The following is a 16,750-nucleotide window of genomic DNA, read 5'->3' on the forward strand; positions in this document are numbered from 1 at the left end:
ATTTCTCTATTAGCTCACTTACAGTTTTCTACATAAACCCATTAATTTCTTTAAACAAACCCCCAAATTTCACAAAATCTTAAGCTTTAAAAGATATAAAATTGGGAATTCCCCAGCGGTCCAGTGGTTAGCGCTTCGTGCTTTCAGTATTGACGGCTTGGGTTTGATCCCTGGTTGGGGAATTAAGAACTCACAAACCAAGTAGTGTGGCCAAAAGGAAAAAAACCCACCCCAAAACATAAAAACAGAAAGCAATCCTTTTTGTAATACCACGTGCCTGGTAAAGCCTGCCCTTGAAACCCAAAGGGGACAGGACAAGGAGGAAAGTTCTACAGTCCAACTGGCCAGCTTCACTTCGAACCCAATTACTTCAAACATCTGGAGATGAGGGTGATGCCTATTGGTTATCCAGTAGGAAGAAACCATCTATTGTCCCCTGGGGAGCCCAGCCAATCAGAAACTGTAGTTACCCAACCAATGAGAGGCCTCTTTCTGCAAAAGAGGCTGCTTATTACTGCCCCTCCCCAGGCCTCCCTGCCTCCCTCCCCCAGGCCCTATCAAAGCAAGGCCCGCTTCCTGGTTCTCTGGAGTTGCCTGTGCTCAGCCACAGTTTGCTGCCAAACTGCAATTCTTCTGGCTATTCTTAAAGTCACTGTGCTGATAGAATAACTGGCTATTATTAAAGTTGACAAATTCAATCCAGTACCCACTAGGTTTCGCCTTATATTTAAACTGTTCCCAGACTGGTTTCACACTACAAACTTTGAAACATTAAAATTCACAAAATGAGACACAGTTAAGGGACTTCTGAAACTCCAATACTTTGGCCACCTCATGTTAAGAGCTGACTCATTGGAAAAGACCCTGATGCTGGGAGGGATTGGGGGCAGGAGGAGAAGGGGACGACAGAGGATGAAATGGCTGGATGGCACCACCAACTAGATGGACATGAGTTTGAGTGAACTCTGGGAGTTGGTGTTGGACAGGGAGGCCCAGTGTGCTGCAGTTCATGGGGTTGCAAAGAGTTGGACACAACTGAGCGACTCAACTGAAGGGACTTCTCAGGCGGCCCAGTGGTTAGGACTCCACACTTTCACTGCAGAGGGCACAGTTTTGACTCCCTGGTTGGGAAACTAAGACCCTGCATGACATGTGGCTCAGCCAAAAAAATTAAAAAATAAAAAGGCACAGTTAAAACATTTTTTTGTTAGTGGCATTTGACTTAAAATGAGCTTCCACAGTTTTTAAAACAGACAAGATAATACAAAGTATTATCAGAATATTCACAATTTGCAATTGTGTATATGTTTTCCTTTCAGCCTGTTAGTACCATGCAGTCAGGAGTCATATGTTTATTCACAACTTGTGCTTTACTGTTTGTCCCCACCTTGATGAACACTGGGTCCCTTTGCCTTCTGTTTGCAGTCAACTAATAGGTACAAAAACAGAGGGTGGAAAAAGATACACACATACATGGCACACACAAATGCTGGTGCTATCTCAATTTACCTAACTTCCCAGAAGGCCTAAGGCTCCTGTTTGGTAACAATCTTTGCAGAATATCTCCTTCTTGTTAAACAAACAAACACAAGTACATGATTAAATGAAAATACAGAATCTAGTTCACTCCAATCCTCAGTCAGGTTTTCATCTTAGTCTATAAACAAACAGCAGCAAACTAGCTTTTTAAGAAACCATGTACTGAGACTTACGTTCTTTAGGGTTTCCCTGATGGCTCAGTGGTAAAGAACCCACTTGCCAATGCAAAAGACATGGGTTTGACCCCCGTGTCGGAAAGATTCCCTAGAGAAGGAAATGGCAACCCAGTCCAGTATTCTTGCTGGGAGATCCCATGGACAGAGAAGCCTGGTGGGCTATAGTCCATGGCGCTGGCACAGGAGTCACATACAACTTGGTGACTAAAACATTTTTCTCTAAATCTAATCTATTAAAACAATTCAATAAATCCTTATTAATGATCGGAAAGAATCCAGTTTTGCTGGCAAATAAGTCAGTCGCCTTTTTTTCATTCTTAAAGAACTACTTGTAAAAGTATTTGGTACAGGAGCCAATGATATGTACATTACACATTTACAAGTTTCAACACTGTTCATAACAGATAATCTAGTGAACACTATTTACAGTTTCAACACAGAGAATGTAAAACAGAGACTTCCTTGGTGGTCCAGTTGTTAAGACTCTGTGCTTCAAATGCAATGTACATGAGTTTGATCCATAGTTGGGGAACTAGGATCCCACACATTGTCTGACAACCCCCCCAAAAACCCCCATTAACAATGACGACAAAATCAACGACTCCTGAATTAGAAGATGAGCATCACCCTTTACTAAGAAACTACATCTTCATGGACCAAACTCAGGAAGAAGAGAATCAATTTTAGACCTCATTCCACAGGACCTCAGTTTCTGAAGTATCAAAAAGGACTTATTTTACTTGTAGGAAGGTTCCACGGAATGGAATCAAGGTAAAACAATAAAACACACCAGTGCATGTGAAATAAAAAGGTATATATTCTATATACATTCATAAAAGAAATACTATAGTTCAAAAAATTAAAAGCCTGATCTAAGATTGGAATTACTGTGGGACTACCTAGTAGTAATGCTTAGCTCTTATTGTGTTGATATCAAGTATATACACATGAACTTTAAAAGCTTAATATGATAGTCAACAGACAAATGTGTTACATTTTTGTTTATTAAAAACTGCTACAAACAAACAAAGCCTGTACAAAAAACTTGAACATTCTTCCCTGTGAAACAGTAACATTATTTCTTAGGACTTCTGCCTTGGCCTTAATCTTCCTCTGTCAGGTATCCGTCTTCCTGCCCCGCCTGCCATAAACAAAACCAGGACAAAAAATATCCCATAATTCTTATCACTCTGCAACAATAATCGCGAAAGACATTATCACTTAGGACTCCCTCTTTCTCTGCCTTGGCCACGCCCTCTTCCTTGGCTGCCAAAAATGAAACTTGTACCAAAAAACATACCGTAGTACTTAATACTTTGAGATAGTAGTCTTGAGAGACATTATCGCCTAGGACCCCCTCTGCCTCTGCCTCGGCCTCGGCCACGTCCTCTTCCTCGGCCTCGGCCTCTTCCTGCAACTGAGGGAAGAGAAAAACAAAGCAAGGTAAATTCTCTTCTGTGCTGATGTGACCTGGCCACCGCCAACAGCACCTAAAGTAAAGAAAATTTTAACTCAGCTTCTCTCAAATGTAATCTCAGAGTCACCTCTTCCGATACTTTATCATACAGAACCAAGAACTGCTGGCCTAATACCTTAATATTTGTTTCATTTGACTTTGTTTATGGAGAAATTCATCAAGGTTTAAAATATTTTTTCTTTGTATCATGCCTCAAATTCACCACAAAATGAAACACAAATGATCTGAACTTCACAAAAGATGAAAGAGATTTCATACTAATGGAACAGAACAGAAACACTATGTGCCAGTTTTGTTACTGAAGAGAATCCAAGTAAGTTAATTCATGTCAAGAAAGTTTAAGATACATTGCATCAAATAACAACCTCATGATTCTTCCGAATCTTAAGTCATTTGACCCAATCATATTGTTACTTTAATCCAGTAACAATATCCCTGTTACCTGGTCATCCTAGCTCTGAGCTTCCTATTTTCAGGTATCTATGAATGTTTTTAAAACCCTGACATTTCTACTCATCGTTCGGAGTCTTATCTTTCAAAACAATAGAGTAAATCTAGCACTTCTCTTGAAACAAGGCAGATTAACCACACTTATCTCCAATTCGCTCTGAGGTACTATTCACGATAGAAAAGAAAGAAAAATAGCAAATATCCATGGAGCGAGGGCACAGAAAAAACGCAGTAGTTTAAACATCTCAACAAATTTCTAAGTCAGAAAACAAACTGAGAACAACAAATGTTTAGTAAAGGAAGAGTAGCCTCAAAAAGACCTAGGACCTTGGAAGCCAGGGGTAAGGTGAGGCAGGAGGCTGAAAACATGGGGAAGAGGCTGCCAGCCCTCATGTGGGGCAGCAGACTGGCTAGCCCTCTTCCCATCCTGCAACGCTGAAGCCTATTTCCCTGACAGGTAGGCAGGAAAGGAAAGAGAAAATTAACCTTAAGACCTTGAAGCAGAAAGGGTTTGGATTTGAACACAGTTGCAAAGTGGATGGCAGCAAAAGTCACAGAGCCAGAGGGACGAAGAGAGGGATCAAGTCAGTGTTTTTCGAGCTATGTGGTATAGCCTGAACATTTTTTTTTAACTGAAAGAGAATAGGACAGGAAACTTAGGGGCATCTGCATGTATTAAGACTAAACAGTTCTTTGTGAAATTTTGAATGAATAGGTCATAATGCAAAAAAGTATATTTCTTAGTGTGGGTGAGAGGAAAAGTCTAAAAATCATTGTGGTAAGTTTAGTATCAGTCCCTTTCTCCTGTCCTGCTCCTATGATGCTGGTTGCCAGACACGTCTCCCATGTGACTAGAATCTTTTTCTGAGAAAACCAGTTCCAGAAAAGATTTCCACATCCTAAAATGTGGGGTTGCCTTGGTGGAGAAGCAAATTTACTTTGAATCCACCAGCGAAGCAGTCCAGCCTCCCTTTCCAGAAGTTCTCTTTTCAGGTTCCTTCTTAAACAATGGATGGCCAAAGTGCAAGATACTACAGTAAAGCCTTCAACATAAAGAGCATATTAAGAGGTTAAATAAAAAGAGAAACCAGAGAAAACAACACCAAGTTCAGAATAAAAGACAGAGAGAAAAATAAGAGAAAAGACTCAGTCAGAAAACTCAATTATTAAGAATTCCAGGAAGAAAGAACAGAATAAGCAAAACAGAAGAAATTTATAAAGGTACACAAGTAAATTTCTTAGCTCTAAAATACAAGAATATCCATACGGAAAGGGTCCGCCAAGTACCCAAAACAATGAAATGGACAAAAAGCTAAGTCATTAAGAAATTTCAGAATAGCAGGAATAAAGGGTTCATCCCCAGATGTTCCAAAGTGTGCAGGGAATGCGGGACCAGGCCATGCAAAAAGGCCCAGCAGGTAAGACCAAACAACACTGGTCTTTTGAACAGCAATACCAGGAACCATAAGAAACTCCAGGTGTACTCATGGCGAGCATAGGCAATTAAAAGCAACCAACCAATCTGTGTTGTCTGCAGATATAAACATATTTTGAATAGTGGATTAGGGTATAAATATACCATACACAAAAATGTTTATAATCCTTCAAACTTACCAGCTTCCCTTTTCTTAGACTTCACCTTTGGTTCCACATCCACGAGTAGCGTATCCAGAGGTAAGCTGTCTGGCAGAATAAAATACCGAATGTTATTTCCTCGAATACTCAGTGTTTCCAGCTGTACAGGTTCTCTGTTCTTCAGGGTCATTTTCACTGCTTTAAGATGTGTGTTCATACTGACATCTACACCTGGAGGGAAAAAAGAGGGCAATTATTAGCATAAAAAGGAAGGCAACCAATTTATCTATCAGGCCACAGTTGGTACTATATTAGATTTACGAGCTCTATGTTCCAGGAATGGTACGCTAAGGCATTTTAGTTTAATCCTCAATGTCCCTATGGTAGATGGTATGATTATCCCTACTGTTAGGACTAAAATATATAGCCAGGATATAAGAAATGTAACACTGGTTGTCCGTGAGGGGAGAGAATTGGATTTTTACTAGATTTTGCTCCCCCAATTTATTAAATTTTTATTAAGTGCCTACTATCTGTGAGGCAAATCTTGCACTGTACTACTTTTGTCTTCCATCATTGTATTTTGAATTCGTAAAAAGCAGGAAGAACACTCAGCCCCCTCTACCACATGTAACACAAAGCTCAGAAGTGAAAGTGAAAGTCGCTCAGTCCTGTCTGACTCTGAAACCCCCATAGACTATCCAGTTCATGGAATTCTCCAGGCCAGAATACTGGAGTAGGTAGCCTTTCCCTTCTCCGGGGGATCTTCCCAACCCAGGAATCGAACCAGGGTCTCCCGCATTGCAGGCGGATTTTTTATTAACTGAGCTGCTGCTGCTGCTGCTAAGTTGCTTCAGTCGTGTCTGACTCTGTGCAACCCCATTGGCGGCAGCCCACCAAACTCCCCCGTCCCTGGGATTCTCCAGGCAAAAACACTGGAGTGGCTAGAGCAGACTAAATCATTGTTTAAAATCACAGAATTTTAACAGCAAAATTATGCTTCCTTAGATACGATCAGTATGTATCAAAACCTTATACTACATGGATTTCCTTTCATAGCAATTGGTGTTGCAAAGTTCTAGCAAACTCACAAAAATTACCAGTTATGTAAATATTTCAGAGAGTAGAATGGGGCCATCTGCTAAGATAGCATTTTCTTTCATCAATTCTTTTAAAAAATCTGCCCTTTGGCAGGTGTGTGTGTGTGTAACACTACTATTAGTGAAGAATCATAGTGGCTTTAAATTTAAAACTACATATCCAACATTTTACGTCACTAAAGCAAAAAATACTCAAAAATGTTATGCTTAGGTAAAATTATGGTTCCTCATCAACCCCCTCCCCATTTCCCATGTGTGTTTTACCCAAGATAATCAGATACGGAAACCCTATTCTCTGTCTTCAAAGACTTTACCGTTGAACAGGGGACACAAAATTCTAATAAAAGTAATATGTGTTTTGGAAGATGTAACACTCGAGGGGGCACATACAGGCCAAAGTGGAAAAGGCATCAATCAAAAAAACAGTGGTTGCACATGGGGTAACCTGAATCCTTCTGGTATTAGCACAAGAGCTTAAGGGGAGACATACATAAGAAGGTGCATGTAATACTCCACACAAAAGGAAGGAGATTTGTACTAAATAAATGTTATTAACCAAACAAAGAATTCTGGCCTGCAGGTCAAAGAGACGGGGGAAAAGTGTTATAAACTCAGTCCAACCTCCATACCTGTGATTGTTCCGTGGACTTGTGTTCCATTCTTTAATTCAATGGTTACAGTTTCGTGACTCAATTTCATCAAAAATCTATAAAGACATTAAGAATAAACAGTAAGTTTTTACTTTTACTACTCCAAAAACATGTTTATGAAGTCAAAGTGAAATTTCTAGATATAGAAAACGTGCTCTGGATGCTGTCTGCACCCATTCCCGTTAATAGTGTGCACTGTAATTTCCCTAGTTGTATGGAAAGGTGCCTCAATAACACTTACTTCCATTCCTCACTTCATCTATTCTGTTCTCCAAATTATTATGAAACAATGCAGAGGAAGTTGAAGAGTTCACAGATTCACAACCACATCTAGGAAAGTGAACAACAATCCTACAGTCTGATCCAATATGCAACTCATATTCAAAATTTCTGGTCTATAGTATAGTATGTACTCTGTGTACTCTACCACGGCATCAATCACAGCTGCAGGATTCCAACAACTGGGGGATTCCCTATGTCCCCACAGCTAGAGTCCATTTGAGAGGTGGGATCAGGAACTTTATATCTAATCTTGGATTGTAACAAGCACTAAGAGTTGGCTAAAATGTTTCCATGATTAAAGGGAAGTCAGCCTTAAAAATGCAACTTTTTAAGTGGTATAGATAGCCATCAAAATAGGGGAAACTACTTGATCTTGTACAAAAGCAAGTTTCAAACCTGCTCTCATATAAAGAAAAACCCATGTGCTAAATCCCTTCCCTTTCCATATTTGCTGTCAAGGAAAAAAGTGTCTCTTGAACTGAATCCAAATACGTTTTATCCAGTCCAAGGATATTTCTTTGATAAATAATACGTGCCATTCTATATTACCTGGTACTCCCTGTGCTTGGTAATGAGTATTAAAAGTGAGCAAGACTAAGCTCCCAAGGAGTTCAAACTCTAGGAGGAAGAAGAGACACACAAAATAATTTTTTAAAGTAACTACATAAATTTAAAGCACAATGGAGATACGCACAGGTTTTTTTTTTTTATCATGAATATAATGTAGCATGAGTAGGAAGGAATCAGATCTTAGTGGGCTGCTAGGAAGAAGTCTGAAAGGTTGGTAATATGCGCAGCAAGAGAGATAAAAGCAAAGATACAGTAAGAAAACAGCACAATGTACACAGACACTATAGGTATTACTGCTGGAGTATTAAGTCCAAGAAAACGAGTAGAGAAGAGTTTCCTTTCAGGGGATGCCCAAGCTCTGTTAAAGAGTTCTCCTACGAGAACAACAGAAGGGTTTTCATCAATGGAGTGGAGCATCACATTAGATGACAAAGCAGGTGTCTTCTAGAGAGCAATATAGAGATTAAGGTTTACACAACTGAGAAACAGAAACAATAAACCAATGAAACAGAACAGAGACCAGAAGTTCATTATCCAGATAGGGGTGTGGATTTTACAGGTGTATACACTTTTCAAAATTGGGAAATGCATGCTAAATTTCATTGTATGACATTTACCTTTTAAGAAGTGAGATTTTAAAAAACTGGGTGGGGAAAAAAGGAAGTCTGAGCAGCTTAGTGGTGAGACAGGAGTGGCAAGGGAGGGTTTAGGGAGGGCAGGAGAAGGAAACACTACCATCCAAGCCAGGAAGCAGACAAATTAAAATTATTTTCTGATAAATCCTTCACTATCTGAATTCCTTCTGCTTACTGAAATTCAGATACTCAGATAATACTTAAATATTCAGGTAAAATGGGATCCTTTAGTATACCACTGAAATGGCATCCAAACCCACACTATTAAATTAAAAAATCAAAGAGAACAGAAAGTGAAAGATGCTTATTAGGTACTTAAATCTGCCAAAACCTGGCAATTTATCAGATTATTAGGATCATCAAGAGGAATAAGTCATGGATGACTCCCAGGTTTTTGATCAGGGTGACAGTAAAATAATAATTATGTTACCAACTGAGATACTGAAAGAAGTCAACCAAATCTGCAAACCACTTAGCCAAACAACCATTTTTCCTGGTGCAAAATACATTCTTCAGGTATTAGAAATTTTGTTTCTATAGTCTAAGACATGGAATAGGATTCAGTACATTCATTAAAATTTATAGGAATATTCTGTCACTGTCACAACACGGAATTTCTTTAAATGAGACAAACTGATTTCAAACAGTACTACATAAAACTTAACTATAGATTCAGGTTGGCAGGTATTGACCACACACCAGTTATATCGCAATAAAACTGGAAGGAAAACAATGTACAAAAAGTTGACCTTAAATGCACTCTCTAAAATGCCACCCTGAATATAACAATGAGTATTTTATATGTTATTTCAAATGTACTAGAAACTATCTACTTGTCTGCCTTCACCACAAAATATAAAACTCCAACAAGGCAGGGACTCTGCCTTGAAAAAAAAAAAAAATCCATTATGAACGTACAGTGTAACAGGTGGCCAAAAACTAGTCGACACTGACAATCCTTGACTGAGCAGACAGGAAACTAGCTAAGTTAGTTTATAGCTGCCTGCTAAGATATAAACTTATTTATCAGAAACCTCTGCTTCTATGTTCCACCTCTCAGTCTCAAGCAAAACCACCAAACCCAATCTATTTGCAGGGAGTACAGAATGAATTACTTCAATCAATAAGCACGTCTTCAGTATGCAAAACTAACAGGCCAAATTTAAACACAGATAAGAACCAAAAGAAATCTTGAATATCTGTGTAATTAGTCCAAAAATACAGCAAAGAGATTCTGTCCCATGTTGGGAGATTCTTCCTAAATCAAAAGCTTATTCTACAGGGAAATAAATGCAGACTGTATAACGTAAAGTCTAGGGAGTAACAACAAGAGGGGGGAAAACACACTAAGAAAACAACTTACGAAATCAAAAAAGTCCATCCCTGACTTGAAACATTTCGGAATTGGGTTACATTATTTCTTAATAAACCTCTGCAGTTCTAAGCACTCTTTTCCAGGCTCTGCATGCTGAGACGAAGCAGAAAAGTAACCCAGACTAGAGCACAAGTTCGACGCCAATCAAAGTCTATCGACTTTCACCCAGAGTTAAGAGCTTGGGAGCCTGGCGCTGCACCTCTAAGGCCTCTATGACTCTAGGTAGGAACACCCGGTCCGGCCTTTATTTCCACCTCTAGGAAGACAGGCAGGACCCCGGCACAAGCCAGTTTGAAGCCCAGGCCCGAGCGCCTGCGGGGGCGCGGGCCAGACCGGGCTGCAGCGGCGGGCGCCGGAGGCCGTTGGCAGGCCGCGCGCGCACGCGGCTTTCGCGCCTCCTGCATCGGGAGCAGCCCGGCCTCCCGCTCCAGGCCCAGATCGGCCCTTCCCAGCTCCCACTCCGCTCGGCCACCTCCTCACCTCACGAGCTTCATCCTAGAGGCGCCGTCACCCTTTCGGCCCGATAGGACACGAAATCCGACCACCGAGAGCCGAGGTTGGGCGTATGAATGGCCGGAAACACTTACTCTCGGGGCTCCGACGTAGAGACCGCGCCGAGCGCAGGGACGCACGGCGGAAACGCCGCGGCCGCGCTTGGGCTACTCTCCTTTCCGGCTGCGCGAAGCGCCACTGCGGCCCCTGACGGTTGGAGGTGTGCCTTGCAACTGCTGAGGGTGTTTAGGAGACTTTCAGTATGGAGATTTGAGATTACATCCCTTTAACGGGCAGGGCAGGGCTCCGTGTATTATGCAGCACCAGATTTACTCGTTATTGAAAGTTAGTTCTGGGGGAAGTCCAGAGGACTATGCTAATTCTGTTCCAACAGCAGGAACCTCAACATTACTTTATGTGCCTACAGAAAATCACAGAATTTTAACTGATTATTTTTAAATTATGGTCACAAACCTCAAAAGGTGCCCAGAGATCTAGAGATCGTGTTACGCTTCTCTAATGGATACTTTCTCCTTTAGTCCAGGTGATGTCCAAAACTAGGGCTTTAATTTGTACCTCCAGCTTGGACTTGATCCCTGGTCATCAGAATTCCTGAATATTGTGAGGCATTGCTCATCAAACATCAATGTCATCTGGAGGAAATGTTAGAATGAAATTCTGATTCTGTCAGCATGGGGTCTGAAATTCTGCACTTCTAAGGCAAGGGCACCCCACTCCAGTATTCTTTCCTGGAAAATCCTATGGACGGAGAAGCCTGGTAGGCTGCAGTCCATGGGGTCGCTGAGAATCAGACACGACTGAGTGACTTCACTTTCACTTTTCACTTTCATGCATTGGAGAAGAAAATGGTAACCCACTCCAGTGTTCTTGCCTGGAGAATCCCAAGGAAGGGGAGCCTGGTGGGCTGCGGTCCATGGGGTCACACAGAGTCGGACACGACTGAAGTGACTTAGCAGCAACAGCAACAAGCCTTCAGTTGATGAAGATGCCCCTAGTCCATGGATCTCAATTTGAGTAGCAAGACTGTAATGGACTTATGTGTGCTACCTTCTCAACATCTATCCCCCTGTCTTCCCAACAGCTCCTAATAATCCCCTGGCGATCCAATGTGGACCAAATGGCCATCTTTTTTTTTTTTTTCTAGCTTGAAAAAATTTAATAATTTTTACTCTCATAGTATAAAACCGTCAAGAGTCCTGAAATAAAGTCAGCAAGAATGGAGCGGCAAAGAAAAAGCCTCTATTTGCTGCTAGCTGGAGGGTCAGTCTGAAAATGAGACTCCTCTGTCTTCTTGGAGTTAGCTGAGGTTTTGTATGTTACAAGTATTTAGATTGGCCATGAGAAAGAAAATAAGGAAATGAGAATGCAACCAGCGGGGCAATCCAGCTGTTCCATTAATTTTTAGAAGCAGATGTCTTAATGATAAGGGCTTCCCTGGTGGCTCAGTGGTAAAGAATTCATCTGCCAATGCCGGAGGCTCTGGTTCCATCTCTGGGTCAAGAAGATCCCCTGGAGAAGGGAATGGCAACCCACTCCAGTATTCTTGCCTGGGAAACCCCATGAACAGAGGAGCCTGGCAGACTACAATCTTTTGGTTGCAAAAGAGTCAGACATGACTTAGCAACTGAACACGAGCAGCATGCTAACCCCCACCAATTTTACTTATGCAAATCTTCACCAACACTAATTGTCACCAATCTTCTTATGGACAATTTGATAGGGGTAAAATTAGACCAGCAGGCTACAGTCCATGGGGTTGCAAAAGAGGTGGACAGGACTTAGCAACTAAACAATAACAATGAATTCCTTATGTATCAAAAATAAATACATATGGTTTTATACGGTGTAACCTTTGTAAGGATTCCCATGTTCCTGATTGTGGCCAATACAAATACAGTGAATAGAGAACTCAGAAGCAGAGGCTCTGGAACTTCCCTGGTGGTCCAGTCCTTAAGACTCCATGCTCCCAAAGCAAGGGTCAGGGAACTAGACCTCCCATGCAGCAGCGAAAAGATCCCACATTCTGCAACTAAGACCCAGCATGGCCAAATAAATATCTTTTTTAAAAAACAAAGGCCTATTTTGGGGGAATGGAAACTTGTAAATATGGTTTGTGTAGGTGTGTATGTCAGAATTTGAGTTATTACAGATAAAGTGGTTTACACACACAAAAAATTCCACCAATTGTCTTGACAATCTAAAGGTGAAGGTAAATGTATTAGAAAGTCAGATATTGTATCAGTAGTAGATAACCAGCTTTAATCAGGTTGGCAGTCTACTCCCTGGCATTAAGGGCACAGACCCTCTGCTTAGTGGAAAATCCATGCCTGATTTACAGCTGCCCATCCATATCCTGGGTCCTACAACCTCCCAACAATCAACTGATGATGACTGTTTACTCTAGTATTTACTACTGAAAAAAAAATCCCCGTATAAATTGGGTGTGTTTAAACTTGTGTTGATCAAGGGACAAATGAACGTGTCAAGGTTTGGGGATGTGGGGGTGAGGGGCGGCAGACAGGTTTTTGCCAATTATCACAAGATATGGTGTCGTGGCCAATGGCTTCACCCACCAAGACCTCTCATTTTGGTTTTTAAACCATAGCACCTCTCCAGACTAAACTGACAGGCAGCTCTATAAAGTTTTATGGAAGATGATGAAAAAAAAAACATCAGGCTTCAGCAACTTAAGAGGGTATATTGGGGTGGACTTGGCTTCAAAAAAGGAGGGCAGTAAGAACCATGGGGGAGAATCCACTTATGATCACCTCTTCAGATTCTCAAAGGCAAGAGGACTCATTTACCCATCCTCACAGTCCTACAAATAAGCAAAGAGAAGCACAGAGGGCGTGTTCAAAAGCAGTGTAGAATCAAGAATCCTAGGATCCTAGATTCAATCTTTGGAGGCTTCTAAGAGCCAAAGCTTTGTCTTAACACACGCCGTTACTAAACTTGGTGGAACTTCCTACAATTTCTTGTCGACTCTTGTGCTCTGATGCCCAAGGAGCAAAGTGTGCAAAGAGACGGGGAAGCCCTGGATTTTGGGGAGACGCTGGAGTGCAATGCCGGGAAGGAGGGAGAACGGATCAATCGCCTCCCCTTTTTTGTACACTGGCTCGTGTGGAAGATGAGAGGTATCTGAACTGGAAGTCGCAGAGAGCAGTACCTGCAACCAACAGAAGAACCGTTGGCGACGGATCTTCAAGACAAACCTCCACCGCTGGGCGCGTGGGTGGCTTTATTCCGAGACGACAGGGGGGGAAACAAGGGAAGCGGCCGCCGGTAGGGTACAAGGCGCCCACCCGTGGAGGCGCGCACGCGAGGCCTCCCACCGCGCCTGCGCTGCGGCCGGACGCGGGCTCGCCTCTCCCCGAAGCCCCGCCGTCCCGGCCGGGGTGAAAAACGGCGTGACACGCAGCGAGCGTGGCGGCCATCTTCAGGCTCTGGGCACGTCAACGGAGCGGGTTCGGGCAGAAGAAGAGCGTTGCGCAAGCGCGCCCAAGACGGTCCCAGGTAACTCCCATCTGACGGGCTAGGCGTCGCCGTCGTCGCCGGAAGTTTGGCGTTTCTGTGCCGCGGGAGAGGAGGCGGCGGCGGCAGCGGCAGCGGCAGAAGCAGCTGAGTGTCTCCCGATACCCGGATGTGAGGCGGTCTGCTGGCTCGCGTCGGACCCTCGGCCGGGAGCGAGGAAGGTAGGCGAGCGTCCCGCCCGCCCCGCCGCCTCTGTCGTCCTCGTCTCCCTATGGCCAGCCCCTCCGGAGAGCCGGACGCCTCTCCCCTTTCCCGTCCCACCCTCTGGGTCGCGTCGCCTCGCACGCCTTTCCTCCTCCTAGGGTCCCGGCTTCGGGCACCCCCGGGAGGGAGTGGGCGGTTCCGGGACGCGGTCGCCGGAGGCAAGCAACCAACCTGCGCGGCTCGGCTGCCTGGCCGCCGCATCACCTGCCGCGGCCCGCTGGGAGGTCGAAGGTATTGAGGGGTCGTGGCCAGGGTCTCGCCGGGCTTCTGGAGCCCCGTGGCGGCGTGCAGCGATTGCGGCGGCCGGGGCGGTGTCGGCCCGCAGGTAGCCGGGCCTCGTCCCAGTCTTCTCCCCCGAAGCCGCTGCTCCAGCCCCGGCGGAGCTGCGGTCCTGCGGCTCGCTCTGCTGCCCGCCGCCCACCCGCTGACCCGGCGTGAACCCCGAGGCCTCTGCAATCTGAGGGCTGGGCTGTGGGGATCCCGGCTTCACGATCCTTAGTCTGGGAGGGGAGCGGTGGCCCGAGTCCAAGGTCAGAGAGGGATTCTGGTTGGATCCGAGGATCTGGGCGCAGGCCAGGCTGCTCTGGAGTAGAAATTGGGTTTGTTGAGGACCATCGCGAAGTTTGTAGAGATAGATGCGAGCAGAAGGGAGTTGAGTCCTCGATTTTGATCCCTGTTCATAAGATTATTTTACAACGGGGGTTTGTTTTCCTCGGGCAGAATGGGAGAGATAGCTAGTCCAAAAACTGGAGAACGCTCCCTCTCCCACACCCTCAAGCTTCCCCTCCCCCATCCCCAAATTTTTTTTATTGAAAACCCAGCTCATACAGTAGGGCTTCTCTGGTGGCTCAGATGCCAAAGAATCTGCCTGTAATGCAGGAGACCCAGGTTCGATACCCGGGTTGGGAAGATGCCCTGGAGAAGGGAATGGCCACCCACTCCAGTATTCTTGCCTGGAGAATCCCATGGACAGAGGAGCCTGGCGGGCTGCAGCCCATGGGGTCGCAGAGTCGGACACGACTGAGTGAGTAACACACGCACAGTATTTTCCAGGAGAGGGGGAAGGGGAGGAGGAAGGAGTAAGCCTTGAGGTTTGATAAGTACTGTGAACCTTGTTTTCCGGTAGCCTTTGGATGGCTGAAAAGGGATTCTTTCTGCAGGAAGTAATTGCAGCACAGAGTATTTAGATAGTATTATCAAATGCCGTTTCAGTAAATAGTCTTTGCAGAAACCAACAAAAGAATGCTACTTAGCAGAACAGTAGGATGTGGGTGTACTTTGTTTTCTTCCCACCTCAACATTTTTTTTAAAGCTGAGTAAAGCACGAGTTCAGTTTAAAACATTTTGAATGCCGTGAATTATGCTATATTCAGCGACTTCTGATCAGGTCTTTAGTAACGCCCAGCACCAACGGCAGTGGAACTGTTTTTAATTTGAAAAACTTGAAAAAAACCCATGGACAGAGGAGCCTGGCGGGCCACGTCCATGGCGTTGCAAAGAGTTGAACACGACTGAGCGACTAATACACTAAAACATCTCACCGTGGAATTAGATATAAGAGTAGGATGAAAAGTGCTTAATTTGGAAGCTGCAAATTCAGGCCTAGAGCATGTGCGGAAGTGAGAAAGCTGTAATACAGACACTTCCCCTTTTTAGGCAGAATGCAGTATATGCCCCTAGGTCAGATGTGTGACTTTGGAAGTACCCGTCTTAGAAGAAAACTTGTCCTACTTTATGCACATCTGCTCATCTTACTATTTCTTGGATAAAGAAAATTCGTTGATTAGTATTATGATTTTGTAGTGAAAAAGTAATTGTCAGCGCCAAGCAAGATTTTGTGTTAGCCCTTTAAATCAATACATTATGATTCCAGAAGAACTGGGGAAAGGCCCTAATTAATGAATGTCATTAACCCCTTTTGCTGAATGGCCGTTTTTAGCTTGGTCATTCATACAGCACAAAGCTGACTGTAATTATTCTAATAATGAAGGAGACTGGCATTGCACAACGGATTTTTTTTTAATAGTTAAATGTTTATCATGAGATTTGTTACCTGATTTATATTACACTTTGTGAGTAAGTTGAATAACCTCAACTGAAGGTGATCAGAAGTTGAGACCGTAGTTAGAAACTAACTCCAGTGAGATTTTAACCATACGTAATTTGCTTAAGGACTCTTTTACACCCCCCTCCCCAGCCCAGACTTGAATGTTTTTCTGTGCATCCTTTTTTCTTGGCACAGTAAAAGTTCTTTGGCTCGCTTTCTGCCTAAGTTCTTTATATCAACTACTGTGGTTACTTTTGACAAATAACATCATTCTGTTGACCTTACCACCCTGTCTTCTTTTTTGAGAGAGCTACATTTTATGCTTAGTTGCATTATAGTACACCTGAAGAAGTCAAGATTTATGTCATCTGCTCTCTTCAGCTTACTTTAAAGATTTATGGCTGTGTATGTGAAATTCACAAGAGATAAAGCTCAGTATATAAATTAAAATGGGGTTTAAGATGTTACTTTTTAAATTTTTATTTTATCAGCCACACCTCATAGCTCACAGGATCTTCATTGCCTGACCAGGGATTGAACCCTGGTCCTGGCTTTGAAAAGGTAGAATTCTAACTCCTGGACTGTCAAGGAATTCTCTTAAGTGTTACTTTAATATAGTGGTCTCA

The 16,750-nt window shown here is 43.4% G+C and overlaps 2 protein-coding genes across 9 annotated transcripts in view; one reads left to right on the plus strand and one right to left on the minus strand.

The window, feature by feature from the left end:
• Positions 1-2,701: 2,701 nt before the first annotated feature.
• Positions 2,702-13,601, minus strand: SNRPD1 (small nuclear ribonucleoprotein D1 polypeptide). Of its 4 annotated transcripts, none has more exons than XM_061399796.1 (5): positions 13,509-13,601; positions 6,947-7,023; positions 5,257-5,448; positions 3,016-3,132; positions 2,702-2,856 (listed from the first exon to the last, which is right to left on the minus strand). In XM_061399796.1, exons 2-4 carry the CDS (start codon positions 7,014-7,016, stop codon positions 3,056-3,058), a joined length of 339 nt encoding a protein of 112 aa, XP_061255780.1. In that variant the 5' UTR covers positions 7,017-7,023; positions 13,509-13,601; the 3' UTR covers positions 2,702-2,856; positions 3,016-3,055. The 4 variants fall into 4 exon arrangements, with proteins under 4 accessions (XP_061255780.1, XP_061255778.1, XP_061255781.1 ...); XM_061399794.1 differs by lacking the exon at positions 13,509-13,601 and adding an exon at positions 10,310-10,483; XM_061399797.1 differs by lacking the exon at positions 13,509-13,601 and adding an exon at positions 9,818-10,145.
• A 344-nt stretch (positions 13,602-13,945) lies between these two features.
• The window catches only part of ESCO1 (establishment of sister chromatid cohesion N-acetyltransferase 1), a 43,537-nt gene continuing 40,732 nt past the window's right edge, over positions 13,946-16,750 (plus strand). For 4 of the 5 annotated variants that reach the window (XR_009733260.1, XM_061399791.1, XM_061399788.1 and 1 more), the window contains exon 1: positions 13,956-14,034. The gene's annotated coding sequence lies outside the window, so the exon portion shown is untranslated. Of the gene's footprint in view, positions 14,035-16,750 lie in introns of all 5 variants that reach the window. The other variant, XM_061399789.1, reaches the window with a different exon arrangement.

This window comes from Bos javanicus, chromosome 24, assembly GCF_032452875.1.
Source record: "Bos javanicus breed banteng chromosome 24, ARS-OSU_banteng_1.0, whole genome shotgun sequence".
Lineage (NCBI taxonomy): Eukaryota > Metazoa > Chordata > Mammalia > Artiodactyla > Bovidae > Bos > Bos javanicus.

Bases quoted from the DNA above. Each gene is read 5' to 3' on its own strand.
- SNRPD1 (XM_061399794.1), bottom strand. The intron at 5,449-6,946 runs GTATGGAGGTTG...TTTTCCCTCCAG, and splicing joins AGTCCACGGAACAATCACAG to GTGTAGATGTCAGTATGAAC. The intron at 3,133-5,256 runs GTAAGTTTGAAG...CTCTTCCCTCAG, and splicing joins GTCTAAGAAAAGGGAAGCTG to TTGCAGGAAGAGGCCGAGGC.